General features: G+C 36.4%; 1 protein-coding gene across 7 annotated transcripts in view; it reads left to right on the top strand.

Annotated features, from left to right (window-relative positions):
- LAMA2 (laminin subunit alpha 2) overlaps positions 1–15,532 on the top strand; it is a 625,652-nt gene that overhangs the window by 343,356 nt on the left and 266,764 nt on the right. For all 7 annotated transcript variants that reach the window (XM_074397494.1, XM_074397493.1, XM_074397490.1 and 4 more), the window contains exons 13-14: positions 11,398–11,499; positions 13,346–13,557. In XM_074397494.1, the coding sequence (XP_074253595.1) occupies positions 11,398–11,499; positions 13,346–13,557 (314 nt within the window). The remainder of the gene's footprint in view (positions 1–11,397; positions 11,500–13,345; positions 13,558–15,532) is intronic.

The following is a 15,532-nucleotide window of genomic DNA, read 5'->3' as shown; positions in this document are numbered from 1 at the left end:
TGGAAAATCACTGGTGTAAGTGCAAGAGTCCAAAAGCCGAAAAACTTGGAATCTGATGTTTGGGGGAAGGAAGCATCTGGCACAGGAGAAAGATGAAGACAAGAAGACTGAGCAAGTCTAGACCTTCCATGTTCTTCTGCCTGCTTTATCCTAGCCAAGCTGGCAGCTGATTAGATGGCGTCCACCCAGAATGAGGATGGGTCTGCCTCTTCTGGTCCAGTGACTCAAATGTTTATCTCCTTTGGCAATACCCTCACAGACACAACCAGGTACAGTACATTGCATCCTTCAATCCAGTCAAGTAGACACTCAGTATTAACCATCATATTCTCCAACACTTTCTTATATAGATTCTATTTCTGCACTATACAGTGAGGTTTTTTTCTCGTACACTTGATAGACCTTCAGCTGTTGCAAGAAAACAATCATGTTTTTCTTAAGACTTCTCTTTTTAAATACTCCCATTACCACTCCAAACCTTTTGTTCAGCTGTTAGTGCCATCAACATCCTGGTCACACTTCTATGGATGAACTCTAATTTGTCAACTACTCTCTTAAATGGTGGTGTCATCAATTGATCACAGTGCTCTGAATGTGCTCTGTCTAGCTATGACTGCCGCTGGATTGCCACTTCCTTTAATCTGTACCCTACGTGTCTTAATACAGAGAGTATGTTTGCTGATATATCGTAACATATTGAAAATGCATTTATGACTTATAAAATATATATTACTAGGTGTTAGAATTTACACTATCATCCTAATATACAGAAGCTGGCAAAAGTAATGCCATATAGTTGATTTATGTGTGTAAATGTCTAAGTGACTTAAATATTGATTTTTCTACTTCAACTGCAGATCAAATTTCCCAAATGCTAAAGCTTCCTTATTTTAAAACAAATGCATTTGTGGTTCACCAGTCTACAGTACAGTAAGCTTTTTATAAGTAAGCTCAAATCACTGAAAAGCTCAAATAGACACATCTCCTTTAGCCTATTTTTAGGACTGATAAAGCTAAGAACAGAGAAGCCAATAAAGATATATTTTAATGGTGGCAAGGTATCTCATGGGGTAGTACAAATTTATCCCAGTTTTTTATGCCTTCTCTATGTATAATACATTGAAGTGATATATGATGTTGAATGTGATTAAAATTCAGCAGATACTTATGCAAGATCTACTATCTATAAGATGCTTATTCAGAGTTCCATAGGGAAACATAAAGACGTGAATAAAATCTGAATTGGGCCATCGCTATGCTCTCTCCCCCAAATCCTGGGATTTTAAAGTGCCTTTAGAATTATGAAATAAACCATTAGGTTTTTAGTATGAAATGCTTACAGTATTTTAATTTTGAAAACTGTACTTATTAAAAAAGTATGACTGACAACATTTATTGAATACATGTTATGTGGCTAGGTATCAAGTTAGGAGTTTTATATTTATTTTCTTATTTCATCCTGGGAACAAACTTCTGAGGTTGGTATAATTCATCTCATTTTAATGAAAATTCAGTCATGCTCTGAAAGCATAAATAACTTTCCCAAGGGTCTTATAGTGCTTAAAGGCAGAATCAGAATCCAAAACCAGCTCTGGAAAATCTCCAGAAATGAGCTTAATGTTTGTGTGATTTATACATGACTCCAATATTAATAGACATGTCAAACAACTAACACAACCCTTTACCTGTTTATTTTGGAAGAAGACACTTAAAATGTATTTTATTACCCTGTTGATTCTCCTCTGGAGTGTGACTTAGTATCCATTGCACCTTTGGGATTCTTATCTCCTAAAATTCACAACCGGTTTCTACTGCTTTAGTAAAGAATCACCTGCAGAGTTCACGAATGAGGGAAGAGTGAAAAGGGAATAGTAGTAGATCAATACCATTTAGCATCACATCGAAATAGTATTCCAAGGTTGGTGTTCTGCCTTCTGCTTTTCTGGGAAATAAGTTAGCTGCTATTTCAGAATGCCCTCCATCTGAATAATGGAACCTGAAATTAATTCAACTCATATTTAACACTTCAGGCCATATCCAAAGTTGTGGAAAGTATAAGTAAACAATGAAGACTGCCTACAAGGCAAGATGAGAACTCTGTTTTCTATGCTTTCTATTATTCCTCCCTTGGCAACAGAAGTAGTAAAGGCCATACTACAGCCATCTACAGTCCAACGTAATGAAGATCCTTAAAGACAAAATCCTTAAGCAGTAAGTGAAAGGTTAACTACAATTCTCATTTAAAAAGAAAATTGCATTGCTGATATCTCATTTTTACAGCATTCCCATAAATTTTCCACAAGAATTGTACATTTTATTTTTATTCATTTGTCACTTATGTGACAATAGTAAGTCTGTTTCTCTTTAGCTTAAAGGAACTTGGATCCAAATGTGTTCTGTTATTTTAATCAGCATCAATATTGTATATCATAAGTGTGTGGCTTTTAGTTTCCTTGGCAGGGACGTTGCAAAAATTTTGAACCCTAATCAGTAAAAAAAAAAATCTATGTATTAATATATATAAAACCATAACTTATGGTTTATTTGATTAGACCAATGTTTAATTATGGATAACATGTATTTTTTGCACTGAATATTTACACGTAAATTAGCTCAGCCGATAGTAAGAGTACTAATGGAATGTTTCATCTAAACATAAGTTGGTAAATGGAAAACAAACAGCTGTTGCAAAGACCCTGTTTTTGAGTCTGGGCCTTATAGCACAAAGCACTTCAGAGAATTTGACCACTACCATTTACTTGCATCTGTTGAGATTGTACTATTTCAACTCAAGAACTGATCAGTGTATGTCACAAAGTAGTACTCTGAGTCAGAAAGCTTCAAGGAAACATGAAATACTCATTTCCTATGTGGAATGTTGTCTTACTAAGTACATCATCCTCTTCTATTGATGTTTAACAAATCTATTCATAGGAGATTCATATTTTCAAGTGTGCCCAAATGGATCTAAGTGTTGGGGAAAGATATATGAAATAAGAAGAGAGAAAAAAAAGCTAATCCATTTGTTTTACAAATTTTTCTGCCTACTACATTTTGTTGGACTTCTTGTTATATAAGAACTCCTAATTATCTGGTTTTCAATTGTAACCCAAAGCATTCTTACCTAATCAAACTCTTCAAATTCTATTTGAGTTATAACTGAGTATACGAAAAGTATAATTGGACCTTACTATGTTACACAGCAGACAAAACATATGCTCAAGATAGGTCAGTGTTATTCAAGTGAATAAACACTTCAACAAAAATTTGTATGAGAAATTCATGTTGTCCTCTCATTCCTCTCTATGTGTCTTTCACAATTATTCTTTTCCCCCTGCCAATCAAAACATATAATGACTATCTCTTGGCCTTAACCATAAGAAACCTTGTAAATAAATATTGACTAGGCTGTAGTTTATGAGAATGTGGAGTTATATGAAATGTGGGAAGAAAAAATATGAGTCAGTAGTTTTGTGGGTAGTTGAACGGCTGAGCTTCGAGGACATTGATGAACAACCAGTGTTAGTTACACTTGAGGCAGTGTCTCTGGTGGTCTGTCCCAGAACTAAGTCCTTGACCTTGTCACATTCATACTTTCCATCACTACTCTTTATACTTCTGCAACTTATGTCATCCAATACAGAGGAATGCAAAATTATTATTATTATTATTATTATTATTATTATTATTGAGACAGAGTTTTGCTCTTGTTACCCAGGCTGGAGTGCAATGGCACAATCTTGGCTCACCACAACCTCCACCACTTGGGTTCAAACAATTCTCCTGCCTCAGCTTCCCGAGTAGCTGGGACTACAGGTGCACCCACCATGACCAGCTAATTTTTGTATTTTTTATTTTATTTTTTTAGTAGAGACGGGATTTCACCATGTTCACCAGGATGGTCTCAATCTCTTGACCTCATGATCCACCTGCGTCAGCCTCCCAAAAAGTGCTGGGATTATAGGCATGAGCCATTGCGCCCAGCTGGCAAAATTATTTTATAAGGTTAGACTGAATGTAGAGGTCACGTCTAAAAAAAAAAAAAAAACAAAAATTCCAAATTCAGGCCTTTCGCAGCCAGTTCTAATTATTGCACATGTGAAAAGGACATAGTTATTGTGAAAAGAAATGCTATCAAAATGGTCTAATGGCTACAAGGAGAAAAAGAAAAGAGAAAGAAGGAGGAAGAGAAAAAGGAGAAGAAGAAGAAAGGAAAGCTAAGGAGAAGCTGGGTAACAGGAAAGATAAAAGAGGGCAGGAAAAGCAGGCAGGAAGAACAAAAAGGAGGAAGAGAGAAATGAATACAGGCAGGCTGGATATTTTCTCGATTTTTTTTTTTAATTTGTGTCCCCTGGACTGCATAACTCTGTTTCCTGCCTTCTGGAACAATATTTCTAGGATGTGTTGTCTCTGTTTGACACGTACAACTCGAGTCCATTTTCTATGCATGAAGGATGATGTAACTTTAAAATCTTCCATGTAAATTCTGCCTGGTCTTTAATTCTACAATCCTCTCATTTATGTTCTATTCTAACAATTATCGAGCTTTTAAAGGGGAGAAACCTGTTCTTATATAAAATTTATAAATACACTGAAGGAAATAACAAAACCTTGAAGTGAAACATTGTTTCTAAGATAAAAGAGAGCTCTACGAATAGATGCATTAATAAACACTTTTATGGGAGGGATACCTTTATAGAGTTTAAGGCTCTGGGGCTTTGGAATCTAAGAAGATGAATTGCTTGCCCTGACTGTTTGTGATCCTAAATGGAAATTGACAGATATGTTTAATTTATACTGCTCAGTATTACAAAGCCTTTTTCTCATTTGATTTTTGTGTATCCCTCCTGAAATATTTGCTCTGGTAAGCAAAAGCAAATATTAGGTTTTACACCTCATTTGGTGAAATAACAGTGATGATAAGCTGACATCAGAGAACCAAATGTTCCAGGCTTATTTTATGAAAAGAATTTCCTCTCCAGATACATTGTCCTCAATCGGTTATCTCCTCCTTCATTCCTCCTCAATTCATAGTTCTTGAGATTGAGAGAAAAAGAGAGGCCAGACCACACGTAGCCTACTACTAAATTCTTTTATGAAGTTGAATTTTATCAATTACCTGGTAACCTTTTCCAGTCATGTGGGAAAACTTCCTGCCTCATTAAATCTTTAAAGCAATGTGCACCATGCACACTATATCGTTATGTGTAACATTAGGTTATATGTTGCATTGTAACTAGAATACTGTTTGCAAACAAGCTGGGTTTTTTCCCCCCAAAGGTAGAATTAAAACAGGTACTCATGGGAAAGAGCTACGTGTGGTGTTCTTTTCTTAATGCGGTGAAGCTGAAGAACAGGAAAGTGAATGGCTTAGCCCAGAACCATCTCGGGAATGGAGGTACATTTTTCCTGCAGTGCCTTCTCAATTTCACATCTGAATCTCCCTGAAGAGAATTTCCCTTAGTAGATATGGAGAAAGAGAGAAAAGGCCAAGCCTTTGGAGACCCTTATGAAATGCAATGAACTGCTCTCACTAAATTCACTTTCTCTCTGTATTGAAAAGAGAGAAAATTTTCATCTCTAGTAAATATAGTCTAATCCATCCAGTAAATATAAGAATTGCCTCGAAGTGAACTAAAATTGCACTTACTCCTACCGGTGGAAAACCGTATTTCTCTAGCCAATAGAACAATGACAGCTTAGCTCCTAAATAGCAAGAGAAAATGAAATGTTCTATTGGCTGAACACACAGTGCTCTGTAAAATCAGAGAAATCAACATTGTCCCCAAAATGAACTCACTTGAAAGTCTTGAAGATGTTCAGTTTTATAAAAGACTCGTAAAATTAATAAATGAGTCTGCAAAGTCAAAAAATGCGGGAAATTACAGTTATGTACGGTACATGTAACTTACCAAGACCACTTACTTTTGTCAGAATTTTTCAATGAATGTTAATGGATGAACTTCTTTGTTCAGAGCTCTCCCTGTTTGGAATCCTTTAGTTCCCCTATTTGCCATGGTTGCCACTGACTCCTCATCAGACTTAGGAAATATCACCAAAAACCTTTTTTTGCCATTAATGTTCTTATTAGTGAGACATCAGCTAAGCAAACAAGGAAAAGAAGCGTCTGAATGGTCAGAGAGCTATAAGAATGAGAATTCATTTTTAAAAATCTTGGCAACAGAATGAATAAATATAAAAAGAGGCTAGATCAGATATACCCACCCATTCTCAATTCATAATGTTCATAGCATATTCATATTTTTTTCATAGTGTCTCCTTGACCAACAGAAGTAAGCCACAGTTCTGTTTAAGTAGTTATTGCCAAACAACTTAATAAATTTTCATGTTTTAACAACCTAGAAATTGTTTAAAAAGAAAATGCACAGAAAATAATAATTTTTTTTCATAAATTCCCAGAATTACTTACTGATGGGATGTGGTGCCTTTGGGGCAGTCTATACCTACTCAAATCTGAGTATCAGATTGGATAATGCTACCTGTATTTCCTTTTTCACATTGGCTTTTGTGCAGTTCTTGCTTTTAATTACTTGGAATTCCCTGAAAACCTTTCTTAATAAAAACACAAAGTGGCCTAAAGTACAAGTAAGCAAAAATGTGGCTCAAAATCTTGAGAACATCATTAAATGGAATATAGCATGTTCTAAGGTTAAACTTGTGAACCACCTTGAATTAGTTCTTGCAGTGCCCAACACATATTTAGCAATGTTGTGTTTCCTTCAAATGTTTATAATATTCCAACTTTGTGAGTTCACTGCAGCACCCTGGGGCACCCGTACACAGAGTTTGTGAATGTGGGGCTAGAGAGAGCCTAGATGTATTGAAACTACACAGAAACTTGAATGACATTAGGGACCCTGGACCACTGGAGAATCTTCATTAGGGAAGTGCAGCAACATATGTAATAGTTGATTAAACTTTCCCCGTCAAAAAGACTAAAGTCAGAGAGATCAATTCAGATGCTTTATGAGAACCTACTTGGTGTGATATGGCATTGGAATGGAAAGTTAGACTAGAAATATTTCAAGAGAATAGATTGAAGGACTAATCTGATATAAATGATAGAGTTTAAAAAATCAGATGCATTTATGAGTTTTCTGATTTAAAAATAGAGAGAGAAAGTATTTGGCTTGACCCAATCATGGGTGTTAAGAAAATGAGTAAGTTTGACTCCTGGAAAGACCTAGATAATGAGATTAATTTAGGGTATGTTAAGTGTTTGTGATATTATTGGAAAGTAATTCAATATAGGACTGTTATGGGCTAGACTGCATTCCCTCAAAAGTCATATGTTGAAGTGTTAATCTTCAGTACCTCCGAACATGACTCTGTTTGGGGACAGGATCTTTCAAGAGTTCATTAAGTTAAAATAAAGTCATTAGAGTGGGCCCTGATCCAATATGACTGGTGTTCTTATAACAAGACAAAATTAGAGCACGGACACTCAGAGAGAAGACCCTGTGCAGACACAGAGAAAAGACAGCCATCCATGAACTAAGGTGGGAGGCCTCAAAAGAAACCAACTCTGTTGACACCTTGATCTTGGACTTCTAGCTTCTAGTACTGTGAGAAAATACATTTCTGTTTTTTAAGTTACTTCATCTCTGGTATTTTTGTATAGAGGCCAGAGAAAATTAACAGAGAAACACAGGACAGGCCAGAAGATATAGATTGATGGACCTGGTATAAACGTAGCAGTTTAATCTACTGAGCAGTTTAATCAATCTATGAGAATGGAATCCACATGGAATGATAATCAAAAGAGAATGAGAAAGGTCTTAGAGATATCACTGACTGAATGGAGAATAAGAAAAAAAAAGTGTCTATCAGTGAGACAGAGGTGTGACCAGGACAGGGGAAGGAGTACTAGGAAAATTCAGTGTAATGAAACACAAAGGATTCAAGAATTATAAGAACCATGTATCACATAAAAACTGAGAATAAAACTCAGTCTAATGGCCATTAGTGGTTGGCACACAGAATATATAAGTGACTTTTAAAGACACACTTCTAATGGAGTACCAAAGGTAGTCAACAGGATGCAGAAGATAAAATTAGAAAACATGGATGTATGGGAATAAAGAAACTGATGTCCCAGTTTTCACTGATAGTGAAACTAATGAATAACCATAGATAAGAGCTAGAGGTGCCCATAAAGATTGGCAGCCCTGAGCACACTGGGTTTGAAGGAGAGAGTAAAAGTTGGGAGACTGAAGGGATTCCAGCAGAGCAGAGAAGCACAGGCAAAGAGGCACCAAGCAAAGGCAGCATCTGGAACCTGGAGGAATGGACAGATGAGAAGAGGCAGAGAATTCTTCATCTAAAGCAATGGGAAAGGACAACGTATACTCAGAATATTCTCAAGCTTTTTCCCCGAATAACAGCCTCTTTCATAAAAGAAAGTGTTGTCTTGTAACTGACTCATTGCAAAGTCTCTTATACAATGGTACGTACTCTTTGGGGAAGACACATTAGCTGGAAACACCAGGAAAAGCTTGATTTTACAGCTTATAGAAAGATTATGGAGTTGAAGGAAAAACCGATGGAAAGAAATTAAAAAAAAAATAAGTTAATGTTCCTAAAAGTACAACCTCTAAATTGCAGAATGACATCTTAAACAATCCTTTTAAGAATTACTTGAGTGCCTGGGCATGGCAGCTCACACCCGTAATCCCAGCACTTTGGAAGGTGTAGGCGAGTCGATTGCTTGAGGTTAGGAATTTGAGACCAGCCTGGACAACATGGTGAAACCCCATCTCTACAGAAAATTTGCCATGCATTGTGGCACACACCTCTAGTCCCAGATACTCGGGAAGCTGAGGCATGAGAACTGCTTGTGCCCGGGAGGTGGAGGTTGAAGTGACTCCATTCTAGCCTGAATAACAGAACAATACTCTCTCAAAAAATAAAGAAAGAAAGAATTAAGTACTTGACTAACTGGGTATATAAATGTGATCACAAACATATGCCTTTAGGGCAAATGAAAAATAAATTGATTCTGATATTGCGTCAATGGGTGCTTGCAGCTTGGGAAAAAAAATATCTAGTAACAGTATCCTGCATATTTTTTTAAATGGTCTGTGTTTCACACAACTTAAATGGAAGTAAAACAGTCACGCATGACAATTTTCAGGTGATTCAAAATATGTTGTAATAATGGCAAATATGAATATCAGAGATATACAAAATAGTTTAGAAAAAACCATTTTATAGTTCATATTTTATATTATCACCGACCTGCATAAGGTGCCCCTATTTTCCTACCTCTAATTCCTCTCTCATAGTATTTTATTTTACATCAGGAATCCCCAACGCCTGGGCCATATAGATCTGTGGCCTGTTAATAATTGGGCCGCACAGCAGGAGGTGAGCATCAGGGAAGTGAGAATTACTGCCTGAGCTCCACCTCCTGTCAGATCAACGACGGTATTAGACTCTCACAGGAGTATGAGCCTTATTGTGAACTGCATATGCGAGGGATCTAGGTTGCGTGCTCTGTATGAGAATCTAATGCTTGATGATCTGATATGGAACAGTTTTATCCCAAAACCCCTCTTCTTCATCCATGGGTCTTCTACAAAACCAGTCCTTGATGCCAAAAAGGTTAGGGACTGCTGAAGTTTACATTTTATGTGATTTTATTATAAAACAAATATCATAGGTGATCTTTTTCTGCTTCATCTATAGTCTTAACGGCTTTGACATTCAAATTACACACTTTGACTCTTTATTGATAAAGCGGAAAATTATCCTTAATTCAAAATGTGTTTTACTTGAGTATATATGGTGATATCATATATTAAGTTGATACTTTTCTTTCCTTTTTAGAGAAGCCATATTCACATGTAATCCAAATATTAAATAATCAAAATAGATTTGGAAGCTCAAAATTCTGTAACATTTTAGGCCCATGTCCCAGTGTTCTTCCCAAACCTCCTTCCAAATATTTTTACTAATTTAGAAAATTCTAAATCATTCAGTCCTTTTCGAAATATATAAAATATTTTTTTCATCTGCCTTTCTAGAATCCTCTTATTGAGAAAATATGTAGCTGATTTGAAGAAGCATGTTATATGCAATTTTGAATGTTTATCTTAGTAGAACCCAAAATCTTCTACACAGGTTCACCCCTCATTACTCACAGTAATGCCAAGTGCTGTAGTCTAGGTAGATATTTATCATTTTATATGTGAAATGGCATTAGAATAAGGCCATTTCTCAGTGGATTAGAGGAATAAGAGTTTTCTGAATTTAAGTTCCTTATAGAGCCCCACGTAACGAGCTCTTAGAAGACATTGCAGAGCTGCAATTTAAAATCCTGTTTAATCAGCCGTAGCAAGCTATGTGCCATTCTCTCTGGAACAATTCGGAGGAATCAGGGTTCCTCCTCTTCTATCCAGTGCACTCTCAGCCAGGAACTGCTTTCTGGTCAGGTCTGCCATGAAAGGCCATAGAAAGCCAACCCTGTGAAGTCAGGTCTCCGTGTGTCAGCACAGAGCCAACAGCAGAATATAGATCATCAGCTTTGTTTTATGAATGTCTCTTTTTACAGTGCTGGAGTGGAATTTTAAAAAAAGGATTGCAGCATTTGCATTGAATCTGTCACTCACAACTTCAATTTTGATTCCTGTCCTATAAATGACCTTGCTTTCCCATATTTTTCTTAATTTCTACAAGGTGACTGTCAGTGTCAAAAAATGTAAACCTCAAGTGTACATTGCATGGGGCTTGGCAAGTGTGTTAGAAGGAAAGAAGTTTGCTTAATAAAAGGAGATAATATTTATTCGAACTAAGCCTATTAAATCGCGCAGAGGAAAGTATACCTTCTTTGGCTGTTTTGATTGAATTTTAATATAAAATAAAATTTGCTGCTAACTTTTGTTTTTCCTTGACCAATAACGTTTCTCAGCTAAGCATGTGGGCTATGTAAAGTGCCTGTCAAATGGAGGGATGTCTTTGTTGAAAGAATTCAGACTCACAGAAAGTGAGTGACCCTCAGGAATGGGTAGAAATCTCCCAATTTTGACAAAGATCTTTCTCTGTTTGGGATTTGTAAAGCTCAGAGTATAGACAAGGAAGATGACAGGAGTGTCCATGTTTGACTTCATGGAACTTAACCTATTTCAGCAAGCCTGCAATACTGGAGAAAATAAGACGTAAATTTATGTTTATGTCAGGCTTGCCGTTGATGGGTAAGGTTCGCAGAAATGTTACTCCTGAAGCAATGTCTATCATTCCCACTTCGTACTCCAGTGATTTCTGCTTCTTGCAAATACTGCCCTCTAGAACAAGAAAATTATTATACAACAATAGGTAAAATATGATTGGGTGGCCCACCTCCTGTCCTGCAATGATTATTCATCTTCTGTCTTGTAGCTCCCATCAGTAGGAGGACAGTTGACATTTACCATATCATACGACCTTGAAGAAGAGGAAGAAGATACAGAACGTGTTCTTCAGCTTATGATCATCTTAGAGGTAGAGTACTGAAATCATCATTTATGTCCAACCATATTACTTCCTTATGTTACTTGAGGTTACCAGTACTGTGTTTTTTACCAGCCTGCGTTGACATTGACTTACATAACTACTTAAAAAAATATATACCTTAGGAGTTTTTTATGCCACTCGTATGTTTTACTCTGAGACATATCTAGAAGATTGAGTATATTTGTTGGGTTTGAATGATAAAGGAGAACTTTAGACCAGACTTGAAATTTAAATTTCAAACATAATGACCATGTTTCCAAGAATATAAATATTATGAAAGTGTTTAGGTGCATGATAATTTACATAATTGTATTTTGTCCATTTCCCCTGGCTTTCAGGTAGATTTTATTGTCTACTTCCTTGCATATATTAGATAAAACAAAATGAAACAGGAAATTTGTTTATTTAGTTACAGTTAAATCTTGACTTCAAAATCCTGTTTTAGGTAAGAAACATACAGGAGAAACTGCTTTCAAGATTTGAAGGGCAATAGGCCTCGAAGTCTGCAGCTACCTTAAAGGCCCTCGACCACCCTTTCTTATCATATCTATTCTTTCCAATAATGTATCCCCTCCCCTCAACACTCATACATATTCAGAGACACACACATGCATGCATGTTTATGATTCCAAATGGGTAGATGTTAATTTAGCACCAGGCTCTGTTGTTTTCTGTCTTGAAACTTTCATGCATGTGAATCAATGACAAAATAAAATATTCCTTTCTCAAAATGGACATTTTCCAGTATTGGATGAAGTCATCTGCGCGCTCTCTCTCTCTCTCTCTCTCTCTCTTTCTCTCTCTCTCTCTCTCTCTCTATATATATATATATATATATATACGGTAACTAGATCTATACTCTGGAATGCCTTTAAGATGAAAGGAGTTCTCCAAATGTAAAGTGTTGAGATAAATTATGTAGTATTTGTCTTAGTTATTCATGGGAATGAACTAAGACAAGAAAGATTACCTAAATGTCATAGGTCGTTCAATATACTCCTTAGATGCCATTATCCTATTTTGAGAATTAGACTGAAGTCTTTTTTATTGTTTGTTTTCCCCATGTAGAATGTTCCTTTAAAATAATAGCTTAATTCAGTTTTAAGTTTCTTTCCCTGTTGTTCTGCACAATTCACATCCTTCATAAAATAATATATTTGAAATACGTAACATTCGGGCACTTGCGTCAATTCAAGGTGTTGTAATCACATATAGAGTTGCCAGGTAACCATTATTTTAGTGAATGGGGAAGTAAGGTCATGCAAAACCAAGAAGCATGTGCTTCCCAGTGCATGTGTCTAAAGCTAATATTAAAATTGCGTTGCCTTCCCTTCATGTATACCAGAAATATATTCCCTGAATGACAGGGAAAGCCAACCTTAAATTAAAAGTCTATTGAGGCTGGACACAGTGGCTCAAACCTGTAATCCCAGCACTCTGGGAAGCCAAGCCAGGTGGATCACTGGATGTCAGGACTTTGACACCAGCTTGGCCAGCATAGACAAACCCCCGTCTCTACTAAAAATGCAAAAAATTAGCCGGGCTTGGTGATAGGCGCCTGTAATCCCAGCTACTACTGAGGCTAAGGCATGAGAATCGCTTGAACCTGGAAGACGGAGTCTGCAGTGAACTGAGATGGCGCCATTGCACTCCAACCTGGGGAATAAAGTGAGATTCTGTCTCCAAAACTAATAATAATAACAATAAATAATAAACATAAATTTAAAAATGTAAAAGTCTACTGAGGGTAGAGGATCCAAATATAGATATGTTTGACTCTTCTGTGCCCTCTTCTCTGTTTTACCCTTTTAAGCTTTCTTTTCCCCCCCATTAGGGCAACGACTTGAGAATCAGCACACCCCAAGATGAGGTGTACCTGCAACCATCTGAAGAACATATTAATGTATTGTTACTTAAAGAAGAATCATTTACCATACATGGCACACATTTTCCAGTCAGTAGAAAAGAATTTATGACAGTGCTTGTGAATTTGAAGAGAGTCCTCCTACAAATCACATACAGCTTTGGGATGGATGCCATCTTCAGGTAAAATCTAGAACTGCAGTTCCAATGTTCACACATTTACCTTGGGGCAAAGGTGCAGGAGTCACCCCAGAAGTGAATTTTTTAAGGTTTTGCTGTCTTCAAAGAGCAGATAAAAACGGAGCTCTCGTTTTCTGAAAGGTTTTCCTCTTAAACCTTTACAGTTTTAAATACCAGGAATAAATGTGTCTTGGTTTTTATTATTATTGACAATTCTTTCACAATTCTGTCAGGACAGGTGATCAGAAATGATCCCTATATTGAGAAATGTTATATTGGAAAATAAAGCCTCCTTTATGATGGCTCACAGAGTGAGAAACTAAAAAGATATAAATTCCAGGGCACCCCTATTTGGAAAATGGTTTTTAAAATATTTTCTTCCAATAGTTGTTTACTAGTTTCTGACTTAATAGTAAACAGTTGTAAGAAGAAACGTAAGACTTTTCATTTAAATAACCACCCATCTCACTATAAAACATTTTCAGACTATAACAGACACATAGTATAAAGGAAAGAATATGAACTTTGGAGCGAAACTGAGTAGAAATTCAATGAGCTTTATTGCTTATTGTATGTATGACCTTTGGCAAGTGATTAGGCCTGGAGGAACGTTTCTTTCCATTGTAAAGTGGTATACTAATGCCTACTTTTCAGGGTCTTTGTTAAAATGATACATCATAATTAAGAAAGTACTCATCACCTAGAACACTTTCAGTTCCTTCTTTTTCTCTTTTTTTTTTTTTTAAAGAACAAACTCCCTGACTTGAACCAAATATGCTGGTGTCTGACTGTTTGTAGGCTAAGTTTTATTTTTGGTTGTTTTTAAAACAATGACATTTTTATCTGACAGAATTTTAACTTCAACTGTGTCTGAATGAGTTCTTTACCCTTCTTTTCTACTCTAATAATAGTAACACAAGATGTCATAGAAACTCCCTTCTAAATCAGATTAAGTTAGATGTTCAAATGTGACCCCAGTCTGACAACCCAGTATACCTTTAATGAGAGCAATGTCTCCAATATTGGAGTTTTTATTGCTGACACCACCACCTCCCCACCTCCCTGTCCCCCGTCATTTGCCTGTGTTGCCTAGTTTGGCTTTCACTGAATAATATTTCAACTTAGTTTAATCATCATTACCATTTCCCAAAGGAGAGAACTGCAGAATCATAAACAGAACAGTTGCCAAACAATGTACCTCTTTTGCATAGGCAATTCTTTTAGAAGCTGGGTTAAAATGCCATGGAGATGAGAAGCAGCACTTAGGAATTAATTATGTTTTTCCCATTTAGTAAATAGAGATTGTCATGATGTTTAAACAGTACAAAGAGATGAGTCCTCCAGCTTTCAAAATGAATGACAACGAAATTGACAAAAAAAAAGTGGCTAGGGGGCTTATTTATTTTTGTCAGTTTTACTTTTCAGGCTAGTTAATACAAAGACACTTTCCCCTGATTTATGTAAGACAGTTTCAGTGTCTACCCATCTTAAAATCACGGGTTTTGTTTGTAGTCTTCTGAGGTTTTGCCATACAGGAGTGCATTCACAGTGTGGCTCTGTGAAATGACACAAGAGCTAATCCAAGTAGGTGGCTACTTTCTGTCATCTATATTACTGAAAGCACTGTGGTTCGATAAGTAAAAGCCAATGACAGATTCAAAACTCCTAACCATTCAGGTGAGCTGAAAGTCGGCATGAATCCGGAGTCAGTCAGTAAGCTTGTTTTATTTTATCTTTGATCTACTAGTAGATTGAGTCATATTTGTAAAACATCACTTGAATTGATTTCAACTTGTCTTGCACAGTAGGCTTCCGACTTGGTACACTGTTTGTGTGCAAGCACAAGTAAATTGAAGTGCAACAAAAATTCATATTTAGACTTATTTACGGTGGATTTACTTTCGCAGCAATTCTTTCAGCAAATGGGTTTCGGTTCCTCCAGTTATATGGTTAGATGGAATTGTAGAATGGAAGGAGA

The sequence above is a fragment of the Saimiri boliviensis genome, chromosome 4 (genome assembly GCF_048565385.1).
Source record: "Saimiri boliviensis isolate mSaiBol1 chromosome 4, mSaiBol1.pri, whole genome shotgun sequence".
Classification (NCBI taxonomy): Eukaryota; Metazoa; Chordata; class Mammalia; order Primates; family Cebidae; genus Saimiri; species Saimiri boliviensis.
Note: the sequence above shows the minus strand (reverse complement) of the source record. Positions and strands in the feature narration are given on the sequence as shown.